This window comes from Etheostoma spectabile, chromosome 1 (genome assembly GCF_008692095.1).
Source record: "Etheostoma spectabile isolate EspeVRDwgs_2016 chromosome 1, UIUC_Espe_1.0, whole genome shotgun sequence".
Taxonomy (NCBI): domain Eukaryota; kingdom Metazoa; phylum Chordata; class Actinopteri; order Perciformes; family Percidae; genus Etheostoma; species Etheostoma spectabile.
Genome location: NC_045733.1, coordinates 1,884,502 through 1,900,000, shown reverse-complemented (window position 1 = coordinate 1,900,000; position 15,499 = coordinate 1,884,502). Strand labels below are relative to the sequence as shown.

Here is a 15,499-nt window from a genome sequence, read left to right as displayed (position 1 = left end):
TAAAATCGACATTTTTGTAGATAAAAAATCCAATTTCTTCAGTTTCTGAGGTTTGAGTGAGTGAGCTCTTTGAGCGTCTGTCTCTGACAGTGTTGAGAATTGTTGGAGAGCTGCAGAGAGGATGAATAATGGCATATTAAACATTAAGGATGAAGGAGTAGTGAAGCAATTATTTCTGTTCATATTTCACTGAAAACACTTACTTCCATCCATCCATCTTTTCCTCTGTTCCACTCCTTTCTTTACTCCTTCACTCCATTTCAAAAAGTGTCATTTTTTGCACCTTTAACACCCCCATCCACCCTCTACCTCTGTTTTACTTTTTACTGTATTGTTTTTGTATTTCAATTTGTAGGTGCACATGAACCGCTTCAACAGCTATGATTTAACATTAGTTTCTCATTACAACACCAGAACATACATACACTATGGAGAGGAACACTTGTCTAGGGATGCAGCTATTGAGTAATTTAGTAATCGAGTATTAATTACTATTCTACAGATCCCATAGATCAATCGTGTAACCTGATAAGAAAACACATTGGCTTTATTAAAGAGAATACTAAATATACAAAGAAAATGAGATCTGTTAAAAAGAACAACTAACTAACTCATTTTTAGAAAAGGTAACATTTTTATTACCAAGATTGCATGCAAAAATATTTTCTGACAAAACTAAAAGAAAACATTTTTGAACTAAAGGTCTGTCACCGGAACTGGATTAAACAAAGGCATCGATGATTTTGGAATTGTTACCACCCTATTTGAGTCTGTATTGGTATTACTTGTTTGTGTCTGCATGGGGAGGAGTGTGAATAAGACAAGATTAGGAGAAAGACTAGATGAGAAAGGGAGAATGGAAAACAAAGCTGTTTTTAATTAAAACATGCTTTTTTTACAGTTAATAATCATTTATTGTGGGGTTGTTCTGAATTGATATGCACAACTGGTCAATGGGTCAACTCAAAAAATGTGTTTCAGTATGTCTGCTGTCAAAACACAGTACTGCAATGCATTAAAACACAGAAAGCTATTCCTAATGCATACATGTGTTGTTACAAAGACAGATGCAATATGAAGTAGAGACAGCAAGAGAGAGAGAGCGAGAGAGAGAAAAAGAGAGAGAGAGAGAGAGAGAGAGAGAGAGAGAGAGATAAAGGGGAGAGGGAGAGAAAAGGGGGGGAGAGCAAGACATAGACAGATAAAGGGGGAAAGAGAAACTGCCCCAGTAGTGGTTTTGGCTGAATACGCAAGGTTTTCCAGAGTCTCACTCGGGGACAGGGGAATTTCACACACGCATGCTGGTTGCTTACACTGGCACATGGGGCTGGTACAGTATTACAGCACATTACCATCTCTATTTGGCATTGTTTGCTTTGCCTCATGCCTACACATACAAACACCATGCTTGTGTGCACACAACTCCTGACCATACAAGCCAACCACAGGCACCATGGGAATAGTCTATTGGCTACTGGCAAAGCTGATGCCTGGTCTGAGTCCAAAACAGAGCAGAGAGCAGAGCTGTGAAGGGAAAATGCCACTGAAATTCAGCTTCAAAAGATGTCCTTACTCAGTTCTTATATTTAAGAAATTAATACAGAAAAATCTGACCAACTTTTAAATACTTTAAATATTAAATCTGAAGTTAGTTTGACTATTCCAATTCCAGAAGTAGGTAAACAGTATGTGTATTGTGATTAATTTCTATTGGCATTTCTCTGTTATGTCTCTAAAACGGACAACAATTGTTTGGTTTGCAATGCTTCATGCAAGTGTTTGTATCTGCATGTATACGATTGTGTGTGTGTGTGTGTGTGTGTGTGGTGTGGTGTGTTTTGACTGATGGCAGAGGGCCAGCAACCCAGCTCCTTCTCAGGGTAGATAAAACAAGACCCACAAATCACCCAGTCCTGACACCACCATGTTTGTGTGCAGATCTACAAAATTAAGACAAGCTAACACTTCTGTTTGTCTATGTGTGTACTAGCTGTATTTTTGAGTGTTTTGTTAGAGCACTGGGTGTCAAACTGCTTTTGTTGTGCTGGTTTGTACTTATACTTGAGTTTTTATAAGTTGTTTTTTTTTCTAGGTATGTGAGCCTGAGCTTGTGTGCCCATCTACTATGTGGAAGTGTGCTTGCTGTGTTTTTTTTTTTTTTTGTGTGTGTTTATGTGTGTGTATTTATGTCTATGTACAGGGCTGGGCCAGAGAATGTGTGGTGGGAATCAGGTGTAAATTCAGTCATTAGATGGCTTCCAGAAACCAGCATACATAAATAAATGCATAACAAAGAAACAGAAAAAGGTGAAGGAGAGAATAGGAGTGGACAGATAAGCAGAGGAAGGCGAGGAAGAGTAGAGAAAGGGGTGGGAGAGAATAGGAGGAGGTGGAGAAAGGAAAGAGAGAGTGACGACATAACAAAGGAGTGCAGGGAAGAATATCTGGAGTGTGAGGTAAGGAGACAAGAAAGTGGGGATAGAAATGAGAGGTGCAGGAACAGGAAAGGTGGGAGGAGGAGAGTAAGCAAAGAAAGGGGGAAAGAGAAAAATAAGGTAGAGAGTAGGAAGGGTAATCAGGAGAGGAGAGAACAGGAACAGGAAAGAGGGTGAGGAAATAAAATGAGAGTTCAGGAACAGAGGAAAAGTGAAGCATTTGATAATCTTAGAATCTTACCAGTTAGAGTATAATTTCTGGGCCCATCAAAGTGTGTAAATATGGTTCCGAGCCCAGTCTGGTTCAGGTGATACCGTTGTATGTTTCCATTGGGACGAATTGGTTCAGACCAGATCACATTGAGGGAATAGGGGCTTAAAGCTGTTACCACTGTAGGCTGCACACCCTCTGGGACTCCCTGGACTGTCACTGCCACCACCTAAACACACACACACACACACACACACACAACACACACACCCCACACACACACACACACACACACACACACACACACACACACACACACAACACACACACACACACACACACACCACACACACACACACACACACACACACAGACATACACACAAACAGAAGAAAACTAAAAAAATGCACATAAATATAACAGATTTTTGATATTTTACAGAATGTACAAGGTGTGGATAACAGATGGCTTTCTGCTGCAAGCATTTATGAAGCCAATTAACATGATCACAACCCAATAAAAAACTGTATCCAAATTCAGGGCTTTTCTTTCTGAGGTAAAGACCTTGTTGACAACAGAGAAAGAAATTTGCAGGTGATTTAATGTATTTCATTAAAAAATAAAACAGAAAGGTAAAACGTGGACAGCAACACATCTTATGTTAAAACCTGCAACCAGATAAGGCAAAAAAAGGGAGCAAATGAAACCAAGTGAAGTGTCAATATGAAAAGGCCATTCTTTACAGTATGGTACATGTGTTTTTATTGGCAATTTTACCAAGAGCAGTATACCAGTATGAGAATACTGGACACTAAGTACTTGTTGCTTCCAGTTCAAAGATTATCTCTCCAGAACACAACTTATTCTGATGGCAACATAGATATTGGGCCTTAGTTGAAATACTCAGTTTTTATATTTTTGCTTGACGAATAATCCAACTGCTTCAGCGGTTAAACCTGCAATGCACAAAAATCACTGCTTTTTAGTTGTTGTTGCGAGTGACCATTTTATTGTTATCTGCGGGCCACTGTGAACGCTGGGTGAATGTGGAGACCATAGAATCACAGGACAATCTGCTGCTAATGGCAACAGGGATATCCTGCCTTAATAGACTGTCACTAGCACTTCCCCCACCTGTCCCACACAGTGCTATGCAATTAGAAGACTGCTACTACAACTAAGGAGACACACACGCATGTGCCTACACAAACACAACCACACACACGTGCAAGTATACTGTATGCAAACTGAGGCAGATTGGAAGATAAGGAAGATGCATGGAAAGTGTAGTATCAATCAGTGAGTGCTTCAGTGTGCTGTTACCTCAGAAGTCAGTCGCTCAAATGTAAAGAAAATAAAAGGCATAAAACCACCTACTGTATAGTGTACCCTAAATACAGTAAACTTATTGAAGTTAACTTAGGTAGAATATTAAATAGAATATTACATTTTTATATATAAACCTGACATAGAATCATTAATGGCTCAGAAAAACGATGTTTACATGTTACTCACATGCAATACAAAGCTGAATATACAAAAGCATGCTTCACTAGGATACTCTTCATCCAACCCTTCTTTCTATTTACAAAGGAATGGAACTTGGACGGACAGAGAAAAATGGGATTGTGAGAGATACATAGAGTAAAGCGGGGATGTTGGACAGCAGTTGACAGTTGGTCCAAAAGAGAAACTGGTGTTTGGACAATGGAAACAAGAAAGGAGGAGAGGAGAAAGAGAGATACAACAGTTGGAAGAAACTGAAGAGTGCGCCGTTAGGATCAGGGGAATGACAGGAGACAAATAGCAGAGAGAACAGGACAAAAGGATTCGGAGACAGAGGAGGACCAATCGCTCTTCCTCCCTCTCTAAGTGACCAACCATATTAGATCCGCACCTTCTGTTGTCACAGCAGGTGTGTGTTTGTGTGTGCCTGGGTTTGTTTGTCTGTGCCTCTGTGTGTGGTGTGTGTGTGTGTGTGTGGTGTGTGTGAGAGGGGGCTGATGCCAGGTAATTGCAATGGTGTATTAGGTTAGCCCAAGTTATCCCATAATTGGGACTGTTTGGCCAATTTTCACTGGTGTACGAACTAATCCAACTCACTCCCTTTCCCCCCTTTGCTAGGTGTGAGTGTTCTTGTATGTGTGGACATCTATGTGTGTGTGAGAGGGGGAGGTATGTGTATGGCTTTAGGAGAAGTATGTGCATGTTCTCCTGGTCGTGTAGTTTTTAGTGAAATGAAAACAAGTTTCCAGGCAGGATACACAATTCTTCACTTTTGTTAACATTGCGAGATAGGGCATTTGTGAGGTTTTGGAATAATTTGCTATTAACTTGTAATATTCACATAAATGCAAGTCGTATGGGGCATGCCTTAGTGGAGGTCTATGTTCTAAGGCTACATTGACATTGTTATGTTTTGGTGCAGAGTTTTGAGCCAAAAGTGATGTCAAGTTGTGTTTTTAGATCCAATAGAATAACTAATCTATGTTTAACCTTACACGCCCAAACCATATCTCTCATTAACATTCTCGTATACAGCATTTAAACTCCGCAGTCAATTTTGGTGTTGCCAAAGTTCTCCGGTTGTGGCCATTGAGACTGAAACACAACCCTGAAGAACACCAAACAAAAATGGGGTAAGAAGTGTGAGGTGTAAACCATAGACTAACCTAGAAAAAGATTAAACCAAAACGTAACAATGTAAATGTAGCCTTAGCGTGCCCTTCTAGTTCTAAAAATGTTAAATGTACCATTGTTAACCAAATTGTATCATTGTGTCTTCTAGGATTTTACAATTTCACAGTTGCATACTTAAGAGAAATAAGACAATCAACAGCCAATTCTGCTCTGAACAACACATTATCCATGTGGCTTTAATAGGCTGATAGTATTTTGGACTTTGTTGCAGATCGAAGTCTTTCTGCTTCGTAATGTTGACATATCTTTTAACGGCGTTTGAAATTAAATGTACACAGTGGTACAGTGGTTCTAGTGTCTAGTGGTTCACAGGTCACATTATCATTTCTCTTAGGTTCATCTACCTTCCCTGTGCTCCACTCTTTGCATGTGTCTGGCTGCTCTGGCTCTAAAGAGTAACCACATGATGATGACCATAAACATACTGGCTACTTACAAGTGGCTGCCTAATCATGAGTACATCCACTGATGTATTGACTTTGGGGGTATGGGAGCCAAGCAAGGGTGACATTAGGAGTCTTTTAACAAGTTGGAGAAAAATTCATTACTACTTCCCAATCAGTTAGCCCTGTAATACATTTACAAACAATAAAAAATAAATGCTAAAAACAATAACAACAAATTTTTCTTTCTCTCTCTTCTCTCTGACCGTTTATCAATCCTCATTCTCCCCAGCATCATTTAATGTATACGTTAATCCATCTATTGTCTATTTATCTATCAACCCCTCAACCTGTTCAACCAACTCTACCTCCATCCCACTCTCTCATCCATCCACCCCTCCAGTGACATATCTACAGGCTTCGTCTTTTTCTTTTTTGGCATTTTAGGCCTTTATTTGTGAAAGGACAGCTTAGACATGAAAAGAGAGAAAGAGTGGAAATGACACGCAGCAAATGGCCGCTGGTCGGAATCAAACCCGCGGTTCTAAGCCTCTGTATATGGGCGCGTGCTCTACCAGGTGAGCTACCCAAGCGCCTGAGGCTTCGTCTTTACGTAAGAATGTGCTCATCAAAATAATGAGATGTTAAATAAGCTTTGAAAAAAAAAGCCAGAAAGACAGTTTTCAATGTGAGCTTTCATCATCCCTAAGCCGGAGAAATTAATTGTTGTGGTGATATCAGCTCTGCTACAGCCAGAGAGATAGCAGGGGGAGTTCTGTGTGAAGTTATTACGGCCGCTATCACAAACATCAGGTAAGCTCAGCAAATCCAGAGCCTCGCATACAGGGAAGAGCGGAAACAAGGCTAAATAAAAACTTGTTCCGACAAGGAACAACATACTACACTGTAATTTCTTAACAACAAAGGTCAAACACAGGTTTAAAATTTGTAAAATATCTCCTGCAGAACAACTGAGCATGAATTACGATGTAAACAACATCAAGAAAACAGCATCTGAAGACGCTTTACGATAGGGTACTGTAAAAAGGCATTGAGCTGAAAAGCCACTGGCCAAACAATGGATCAGATGAGTGGCCAACTGCAGAAGACCAAGTGAAAGGTTGCTATTTACCCAATGTCAAGCAGGGGGCTGCATGTCCAGGTAATTTCTCCTTGACAGAACAAAAACAGGAAAAGTGATCTTTGCACACTTGTTTTCAGACAGGTAGGCGGCAGATCAGGTGCGTAGGAGAATAAAGTCACAAAAGCACCTCAGGCACAATGTTGACTATTATGGTAAATGTATTGATCTATCTATATTTTGTTCAAAGACGCAAAGAAGTTGAGTTTTAAAGAAAACACTGACAACAACAGCATTGATTAACAACTAGAACTACACCCACATAGTATTTTCTCTCAAAGTATTAGTCTCTCTAATTTTTGTCTCTCTTTAACACACAAGCTCATGCCAACACACTTCTTTTGCACACCTTTCTTTTCCTTTAATTGTTCAGCCTAAATCAAAGGAATGAACTGAATTACAGTGCTGAGTAAAGTGGTGCTTAGTTCAGCGAAGCTCAGTCCATCTTTAGAGTAGTCATTAGATAATCATACAGTGGAATAATATCTTTATGAAATGGGGTGCTACAACAGAGTAAGGTTTTGCAAAGTGTGAGTGTGTTGGTGTGTGAAAGAGAGCTCTGTCAAATGGACAATTAAATAATACAGAGTAGAAATCAACAGAACAGACATTCCCTTACTCATTGTAGGTGCAATCGGTAATATTTAATACACTTTTAGTCTTTTTGTACAAAATAACTACAACATAAGTGTTGCTTTTGGGCCACTTATTGGTTATCTTATTGGTCACTGCTGATATTTCAAGCTTTATAAATAGGCAGGCTGGTCCAGTTTTGTTTGTATTTGCTTTGAATGCTCCAAACTCCCAGCACCTACTGAACTTTGGACTCATAAGAACTTAAAAACTGACACAGACTTAGTATTATATTTGTGAGACAGGTGAGTATATTGTTAGCCACATAAGTGTTTTAAGGTGCTAATATAGTAATAACACATAGCAAATGTTAGTGTGACACATCAGAACTGTCATAGTGACACAAACACGTGTAGTCTTACCTGTGTACTGTCAGTACAACCAGCCCGGTTACAGACCCTGAGCTGGTAACTGTATTCCTGGAAAGGTCTGATCCCACCCACATCAGTGAAACTGTTTTCATCACCACGGTAACGCTCTTGTCCATCCCGCAGTATAACATAGTGAATGGTGTCCCCTGGTAAAATGAAAAAGTTACTTAATGATGATCAACTTCAGATATTCATAAAATTAAAAAGGTATGAAACATCTTGCCTTATTGATTTTTAAGCGCAAATCAACATTAAACATGAATACCCCTATACTGAAGTGAATTCAACTGAACCGCATACAGAGAAGTGTATTTTTTTGATGCATGCACACACAAACACACCATTAGGCTTGGCCGGGGCTTGCCATAGCAACTGGATGATGTCATCTCGTTCACTAAGCGACGCCACCGGGGTGGTGCCACTCCCCACGGTTTGTCTTCACTGGTGGTCACTGTTGTAGCATTACTGGAGCCTCGTCCAAAGCTGTTCCAGCCCCTCACTCTGTACTCATAGGTGGTGAAGGGCTCCAGGTCAGTGTCTATTAGAGGGTAAGAAAGGTAGGAAGGAAAGAGAAGGGGACAGAAAAATAAATAAAGGGGGGCTGCAAGAAAATCAACAAAACCGTCAAAAAGATTCTCATTATATTGATTAATTAATTATTTACCAACACGGCAACACTTAGAAGTGATTAAATGTGATTAATGTTGTAAGTGCACACATGGTATAAGCTCCAACTCCAGTATGTACACAATCATGTTGTCAATGAATTGCAAGAACAGCTAATATTAATATAAAATATAGTTGTTTGACAAAGTCAGTAATTAAAAAAAATTATTTAATCTAACAAAAGATAGACTTTGCGTCTGCTGTTTTATTTTAATTGTTTTGAACAGTTAGCAAACGGGATGCAGTTGCAATAGTATGTGACTCTCGAAAAATAAAAAAAATATTGGATTCAGCATATACTGTGGACCCAATGTAAAGCCTTTATGTAGCAAAATATTTCTGATTGATTTGTGCTATGAAATCTTTCGAGCAGCCTGTTACAAAAAGGCCAAAGGTTGTGTGATTCATACACAGTATGAATCATATTGCAGATATGTCTATGTATATCAAAAAGACTGTGTACTAATACTGTAGGTCTTTCTTTGAAATTGTGTGTACTGTTAGTTGCATTGCCAATGTAAGCATGCATTATATTCCAAATATATGCACTGGTGCATAGTTGTTCACGTCAGGCTGTTACTGAAGCATTCTGGGAGATAGGTTGTTAAAATCATTCTGGTGAGGTACACATACAGGATCGTACATACTACTTACAGGTGCACTTTCACACACGCACATATGCATTATTTTTAAGAGTGTTAAGGGACTGCTGCTGTAAATGAGACCAAGTTTTGTCCACCGGTCTGGTTCACTATTATCTTTACTACTTTGAAGCAGCAAAACACACACTTGTGTAAATAAAGCACTGAATGTGTGTGCATGGATACATACATGCCAACATGTGACTGTGTTTGATTAAGAACCAATTCCAAAAAGTATAAATATAAATTGGGTTAACTCTGGGTGTGGACAATACAGTACATACCTATGTAAAGCATTCATAGCACATGTAGAGCTATGTGTGTGTGATATACCTTAGATTTTTCCCAGTAAAGTATAGCATGATACCCTGCATGTGTGAGTGTAAATGTGTGTATGGGAAACATCTGGTGTATGGTGGGTGGCGACAGCTTTATGTGCCTCTGCCCAGATGGTGTCACAGCATTGCCTAGAAACTCTTATCCTAACCGCTCCATGCCCCCCCCCCGCCCAACACACAGTCACACACAGTCACCCACACACACACTCTTCCAGAAACTAACACAAAGTAAAAGAGACACACAAACCCACATTCACCACAGAAGCACACTAAAATGGTAACTAACTAGACAGTAACACACAAAAAACATGTAATTTATTGCAAAACCACCCATACACACACAAACACACAACCAATTAGTCTCGATTAAGGAGATGTAACTACCCAGATAAATAATGGGTGGACAGTCTAAAAATCCTGACACACAGTGCCCGCAAACACCAACGCAGACATACACTCATAACTCCCTTTGGGCTGATAAATAGTAGAGAATGTTGAAATGGCATTTAAACGGCCATCTCCAAGTTTTAATGACACACAAGTGTACAGCGCAGAGAGAGTTACCACGTTAACAGCTATCAATGTACACTGCAACAGCTGTCTTGGTGTGTGTGAGCGTGTGGAAGGGCATCTGTCTCTAAAGCCCGTTGATTGCAGCAGCTGACACATTTAGTGTAAATGCAAAATTGGTTTCCGCAGGCTCAAAATTTCTATGAGCGATGTGTTTCACAGATGGCTATTTTCCGTCTTTGTTATTCTTCATAGTGGCTTGGAAGACTGAAGTTAGAGTCCCAATTTCCAACAAAGTCATAGGTCAGAAGCAGGGATGCAAATATATTATAAATGGTCAAAAATCTCAAAACTCATACATTACAGAGCTTACAGAGACATGCTGACACCTTAAAAGAATATGCGATTAAAAAGAAAACTTAAATTGAGCTGAATGGTGATGCTGGTGATCTTAGGCAGTTATTGTGGTTACACATTTGAACTACAACAGCATATTAGATTACCTGTATAGGTGTATCTGTTGGTATCTCCGCTGTACATTACCTCCTCGTGCGATGGGCAAAGGCTTCCCTCGAATCGCAGGTTCTCAGATTGCGTGTGACTGTATGCCTCAGCCATTTTGTGTGTGTTATCACTCATGTTTGTATGTGTGGACAGGCCCCTAGTGAGAGTTTCATGAGTGGTGTTGTTGGAAGGTGAATATGTTGTGGAGGGTGTGTCAGGGTGCGTGTATGCAGACAGGACCCATGTGCAGGCGGTCGTAGATGGATCGAGGTCACAGGAGCCACAGTAAGCTGTAGATGCTGCAGCTATAGGACACACAGTGCCCTGCAAACACTGGTGCTGTGCGGAGAAAAGGTGGAGATACAGATAAAGATGTAGAGTGGGGAGAAAAAAAAAGACAAAGGGGAGAGTTAAATAATAAGAGAGCAGTAAAGTCAGGGTAAGAGGAGACAAAAAGAGAAAAGTGAAACTACAAGGTTAAAAATCTTTATTTTTGTCTCTATGATTGCACTGCACATACACACACACCCTTACCACAGAAACCTTATTTTTAGAAGTTTAATATTTATTATGTAATATAAATTCTGAAGCGTGTCCCTCACACATAAACATGTAGAATAAAGTATGCATGTGTGTTTGTGTGTATGTGTGGTAAGCATGGTCCTTAATGACATCATTAGAGCTAATGAGAGTTCCTACCCTTTGTCCCTGTGTGTGCGTTTGTGTATGTGTGTATATGTGTGCCTGTCTCATGCTGACTTGGGAGCACACAAACACAACATGACCCCAGTTGATAAATGGAAGGTGGCTCATTCCCCAATCCTGATGTGAAGCGTGTGAGTTTGGGAGAGAGAGAGAGAGAGAGAGAGAGAGAGAGAGGAGAGAGAGAGAGAAAAGAGGAGAGAGAGAGAGAGAGAGAGGAGAGAGAGAGAGAAAGAAATTCTTTCTAGCAATATTGGAATATTTTTGGAAGTCACTTGTGAATCTAATGCCGGTATTTACTAACAATTGACCTATATGTCATTTTCATAGGTACATTTTAATTGTTACTGACTGTCTTTCTCTACAATGCAAATGTAGTGTTTCTCTTTCATTTATGTCACTTCTCATTTTCAAAATTAAAGATAGGACTAATTAAGATGAGTACAATACAGCCTCAACTTATCTGTCACCAGATTGAACATACATTAGCTGCTAATTTGTATTTAACTGTGCTTCTAAAATACACAAAAATAGAATAGATTGCAAGAAGACGTTCTGCTTCTAAACACTTCTGGTGGACATTAAAACCACGGGGAAGATTAGAAGGACCTACAATATGGCACAACTGGAACACTACACATGAAAAAGAAAAGAAAGCGTAAAAGAGCTATAGAACCAACTTGAATGTACACACTACATTCATTATCACGCGCACACACAAACGCACACACACACACACGCACGAACGCACGCACCTGTATCAACAGGCCAGGTGTGGGGTTGTCAGCACACACATGTCGTTGAGGGTCATAGCCAATCCCATTGCAACATTCCTCTTCCTGATGTATGACCTTTGACCCACAGCACTGCAGTGTCACTGTGGCATTGCCAGCAGGGTGCATTGTGGGATACCCACCATTACCCACGCAGCAAAGAGAGGTTGAAGAGTTTATATACTCCTGGCCACAGCAGACAAAACCTAAAGACAAGAAAACAATCATATTATTGTTTTAAATACATTTTCATTTTTGATCTTTCTGTTGCAGGATGATATCTTTCACTGCTCATTTGCAGACTATAACACTTGACAAGTGTGTTTTTAATCTCTAAATATACTTCAAATTTAACAAAAAATATTGACCTTTCTAGTCTTTTCCACATGACCACTTCTTGTCCTCCACTGATTCTCCAGTCATAAGCAGGGCATCCTTTCATTCTAATCATCCTATTCTGCTTCTTTCCTCTTCTTCCACCTCACCCTTTTTCTTATTTTCAGCTCTGCTTTTTCCGCAATCACTTCCCCTCCTCATTTTATGCTACCCATACTGTAAAAAGATCCAGGGCATGTGGGACTGTATTGTCTCTCCTCTACACTCCCTAAACTCCCTTTTCCTCTTCAACCCCTATTTTCCCATATGCACAGATTAAAGTATTCACGCTGCTCTGAATATATACTGTACATCCTCCTCTCTTCTTCTTCTCCCCTGCATGTCCCCTTTCCTCTCCTGTATTCATCTCTTCATACAGCAGTAATATTCAGGCTATGCTGTCGAAAGAGTGCAGGGGGAGAGGAAGTGTGTTTTTCTGAGAGCTGCCATCTCTGACAGTGATAGGTGATGTCTTTCTGCTACCACTTCACCTTCAGCAGCAAGGTGACATTTAAAATACATGCTATCACTCCATTTCCCTGTAAATGTTTTACAGCTGAATATCAAATTTCAAGCATGTTTCCTCACACTCTCCAGTGCTTCAAATTTTAAATTTAAATAACCAGAGTCCCTTTGAATGATTGACACATTTTAGTGCCTGCAATTTCTTTAACAATCGTTTAAGTAATTTGTCATTGAGATTACAATTTTCAACATGCTTCCCCGTCTTCTTCTTTTACAAACCGGTCAAATGGCTTCTCATACACCCCCACTTTGCCTCTCAATATATATATGTCAGGTCTCTCCATGGTCATACATTGCTCCATATTCTTGATACAAGCACCAATTGCAGGGGACTCTATTTTCTTCCAGATAAGAGCTACTGTCCTTTTTTTGCTGTAGTATACTAAAATGTATATTCGTAGGGTTTCAGATTTGTTAGGAAACAGGTGCAACAAAATCATCTTAGGGTCAAGTGGAATATTCACAGGCAAGATGAACATACTTTTACTGATCAACTCCCTCCAGAATGTTTGAATTTGTCACTCCCAGACAGTGCATAAATGTTCCTTTAGCCTTATTGCATTTAAAACAAAGGTCAAGTATATTACTGTTGCATTTATTGAATTTAACAGCAGTTGTGTATGTTTGCATCAGCCAATTGTATTGGAGTAGCTTTAAAGTTTTAGTGCATTGTTTTTTTTATATTAATGAATGTCCGTTACATTCAAGCCAATTGATACAAAGCTAATTTAGACTACAGGCTCCAAAAAACTCACTCTGTATTTCTCAGCATGGCTATGTTCAGAAAATGGTGTCGTCAAGTGACTTTCACATGCAGAAAATGGAGCAAAGATAATTATATCTTCCAAAAAATCCAACATGTTTCTTTAATCCTCAGTGTCCTCCTTGGCTATTAGCAAATGCGTGGAGAAAGGGTGGGGGTGGTGCGGAATTACAGAAGGCTGTCTCATCTGGATGCATCGACGATTTTGTAGTCATCACTAAGAATTCCTCATGGGGGAGACAAAAACTAAGCACTATACCTTTAAATTAGAGTGTGAGATGCAAGTTTTTTTTCCAATTGTTTTCTGGAATGTCCTCTTTTATGTCTGCCCTCAATGTCTCAAGTCTAAATATCGTTAATCTTTATAGTATCAGCCACAATCCTGATTGATTGGTTTTGCTCGCAAAAAAATGTTTCCTTGGAATGTCATACATTACAGATAATTCTTCAAAGGTCATTAGAATCCCTTCTTTAAAGAGGTCACTTACTTTAAGTATTAATTTCTTTGCCCATATTGTGAATCCTGCATCCATTTTGCCTGGTTTAAATGAAACATTGTGGATGAATTGTGACAGAGAGTCCAATGTGTTTATAAATTCTTTCACCGCAATATACAATAATATAATATACACTAACCATATTAAGGACTAAGAATTAGCAGTTTGTTTTCTTAAGTAGCCTAAAGGAACATGAGCATTTCCAGAAGAAAAAAGAACATTAGAGTTCTCAATTGCTAGATAGTACCAATAAAGATTTGGACATTTCAGCCCCCCAGTATCAAATGGAAGATACAGCAGAGATAAGCCGATGGAGGACATTTCTTATTTCACGTAAATTTCCTAAAGATTGCTGTGAGTTTCTTAAACATGCCTGCAGGTGACACAAGAGGGATATTTTGAAATAAATACAGAATTTAGGAAATAAGTTTATTTTTAACATATGTATTCTCCTCCTCATGAATATAGGTAAGGGCATCCCTCTTTCTATAGATTTATGTGTACAAAGTTCCTTATCACCTTATATTTTGTTGGTGCTATAGTTTGTAAATGAGGTGTAATTTTGAGGCCCAAATACGTAACATTACATTTCTTTAGTGCCTACACATTTGAAGTAGAAAGACTAATTCTTGGTGCCAAAAGTAAAATTTTGGTCTACAGCGCCAGTAAAAGGTTCTAATTCATTCCTGTTAGAAAAGCTGTGAAACAAGTCTTCTAGTTCTAGTTGAATGACTAAGGTTACCTACATTTGTTTAATACTATACTGTCAATCAGCTTATCTCATTGAATGTTAATGAGAACTGGCACATCTAGCTGAGTCTTTCTGCAGGCTTTCTCTACCACACTAGATTGGCTTGAAACAAGGTAACCAAGGCATATTTTCCACATAATTGTCTATGGTAGAACTTTAGACATAAACACAAAGAAATGGAATATGTGTGGCAGGGCACCTCTAAGGTTAGGTCATGGACATGAGGGTAAAACTAAATTTGCAGCTACTCTAACGGAGAGGCTACAAAACTAATGAAATCTGAAGATTAAAGAGAGTAAACATGGCGCCTTCTCTCCAGTGGCTCTCCTTATAACATAAGTTGAGCCAATCGTGTTACTTTGACGTCTTAGCTTAGGTGAGGGGGAGGACTGTCAAGCTTTGGCCTTGCAATGGATTAAGGCTATAATATTGTCCTGCTATAATACTGAGTCAGCAAAGTAACCCCCTGCTGTGAGGATGCATTGAAAATACAAATGAGCATGACATGGCACGGCACGGCTTAATATAGCACAACTGTGCTGATGAAAAAAAGGATAAATCGTATTTTAATGAGTCCAAT

General features: G+C 39.3%; 1 protein-coding gene across 1 annotated transcript in view; it reads right to left on the bottom strand.

The window, feature by feature from the left end:
- Positions 1-15,499, bottom strand: part of ush2a (Usher syndrome 2A (autosomal recessive, mild)) — a 221,377-nt gene that overhangs the window by 46,415 nt on the left and 159,463 nt on the right. The window contains 6 exon segments of the mRNA XM_032520470.1: positions 2,677-2,875; positions 7,866-8,020; positions 8,216-8,269; positions 8,272-8,412; positions 10,533-10,872; positions 11,991-12,214. Of these exon segments, the coding sequence (XP_032376361.1) occupies positions 2,677-2,875; positions 7,866-8,020; positions 8,216-8,269; positions 8,272-8,412; positions 10,533-10,872; positions 11,991-12,214 (1,113 nt within the window).